General features: G+C 47.3%; 1 protein-coding gene across 2 annotated transcripts in view; it reads right to left on the bottom strand.

Annotated features, from left to right (window-relative positions):
• The window catches only part of FGGY (FGGY carbohydrate kinase domain containing), a 134,116-nt gene that overhangs the window by 831 nt on the left and 131,219 nt on the right, over positions 1-2,066 (bottom strand). For both annotated transcript variants that reach the window (XM_009319806.1, XM_009319805.1), the window contains one exon: positions 360-421. In XM_009319806.1, the coding sequence (XP_009318081.1) occupies positions 360-421 (62 nt within the window). The remainder of the gene's footprint in view (positions 1-359; positions 422-2,066) is intronic.

The following is a 2,066-nucleotide window of genomic DNA, read 5'->3' as shown; positions in this document are numbered from 1 at the left end:
GCGAAGCAGACGTGAAATTACGCTGAGGCCTCAGCGAGCCGGGAACTGCCGCCGCTCTGAAAACGCGGCTCCGGTTGCTTGGGCCTCCTGGCGGCTACGGAACCGACCCTCGCGCCGCTGGCGGCGTCTGCTCGCCGCGGAAAGCCATGGGCGTGGGCAGAGACCGACAGGCTACGGTGCTCACACCCCACTGACAGCAAATGACTGCCTTCAGCCCGGTTAAAGACTTGGATGCCCATATAATCCTTAGAAAATCTGGGCGGTAAATACTACTGCATTCAAGCAGAGCTATAAAGAGACAGACCTTAACTTCATCTTTAGCAAATTCTCACGGATGGACACGCGGAAGTCAGGGTTACCTTTTATGCTCGTGGTTAGGCTGCACGACTCTCCCAACTTTCCCCATTTTTGCCGTGGCCTCCTAGTAAAAGACAAACACAAACTGGAAAAGCCTGTTTTGATTTAAAATACTTTTTGACAAGAACAAGATGTTTCAAAACCAATCGGAACATTACTGATTGTTTCAGCTGAACAGGCCAGATGGCATAAAATATGTTCAATCCCATTATATAGTAGTCATGAGAACAAAGTACTGCAGACCCCTCAGTAAACCAAAATCTGTTCCTCTTTCTTACTGGGAGTCCGAGGCAGAACAGACTTATCTTTTATTATTTACACTAACCAAAGGAAATGTTAAACACTGCATCCCCGGAGGGGAGATTTCTCAAATAAAACGATACTTTACATGAGATCCCTTAATCATATTCTTAAAGTATCAATTCCCTGCAGCAAGGGAGGACTCGTGTGCGCTCCAGAAGCTAAAGGTAACTTGCAAAGTTCTGTTACGGAGCCCACAGCTGCCCTCGCATTCCAGTATAAAGGTGTAAGAGACAGACTTTGATCCTACCCTGCTTTGGGCCAAAACAAAGTCAGATGAAGAGATCTTGCAGAATCCCCTGCAGGAGGAGTCTGTGGGACAGAGTCCCGTGTGGAAGGGAGAGGACCGAATAATTTGGTTCCTTTCCTGATCTCTCTGAGATTCTGATTTTCTGTGGATTCTCCTGAGCAATCCCACCGGAATAAGACACTAATCCCCGATGTTCATAGAGGATCAAGCTCTCAGGCAAGGGTGGAGGCAGCAGGCACAGGCTATTTTCAGTGGAAGTTATTTCACAAGGAGCATTAAAGCAACGGCTTTCAGATGGAACAGCGCTAAACATAAAAGATCAGGATTCAAGAATCAACGTCTGACTAAATCTCTGTCGGTGTTCATAGTTTCTAAGCAGGACCCTAAAACGGTTTTAATGTTAGTGCCTAAAGCACAGCACTGTGAGAGTATCAGAATGACCCCTGGAGAACAGTCAGCCTGTGCTGCTGCTGAAAGCCATCTTAGTCAAATACTATGGCTAGATTTTTAAAAGGGCTGGATGATTTTATAGGCTGTAATATCTGCTGTAGTAAAATCTTTGCTTCCCACTAATGCAGCATTTTACAGCTGAGGATCTCCTGGAACTTTACAACGTAGATGAAGAATGTAAGCATGGCCCAGGACAAGCAGGGAGGCTCTGAGGATAAGCAAGATGACCAGCAGACCTTACATCTCCCGGTTTCCTATTTCCCCTGTGTTAAAGAAATACGATCGTGACCTAAATGCCGGGATGTAAGTGGGCTGCCCGTGAGAGCACGTAGTCTTTCTCCCATGCACAGCAGTGTCTGCCCAGCTAGGCACAAAGTGCCTGGGATGCCACCTGCGTGCCAGAGCAGCAGGCGGTCCCCAGCCCTGCCTGGCTGGCTGAACCTGCAGTATTACCTGGCATGTTCTGGGCATGTTTGCTTCATCCTTCAGCATCAACACGTCCTTTTATACCGCCAGTCCAAGTGTGCTACTAGAACGTGGAACACCTACTTTCTACATTTGTCAACTTCAGGTGGTGAATACTGGATGAAATCGTGGCTCTATCAAAGTAAAAAGCACTGCCAGTGATGGTGCAGTCAGGATTTACTCTGTTAGTGTTTCTGAGAAAACAGCAGGGAGTATTTCTGTGCACTCATATGCCTACACTCTT

The sequence above is a fragment of the Pygoscelis adeliae genome, unplaced genomic scaffold (genome assembly GCF_000699105.1).
Source record: "Pygoscelis adeliae isolate BGI_AS28 unplaced genomic scaffold, ASM69910v1 Scaffold181, whole genome shotgun sequence".
NCBI classification, from domain to species: Eukaryota; Metazoa; Chordata; class Aves; order Sphenisciformes; family Spheniscidae; genus Pygoscelis; species Pygoscelis adeliae.
Note: the sequence above shows the minus strand (reverse complement) of the source record. Positions and strands in the feature narration are given on the sequence as shown.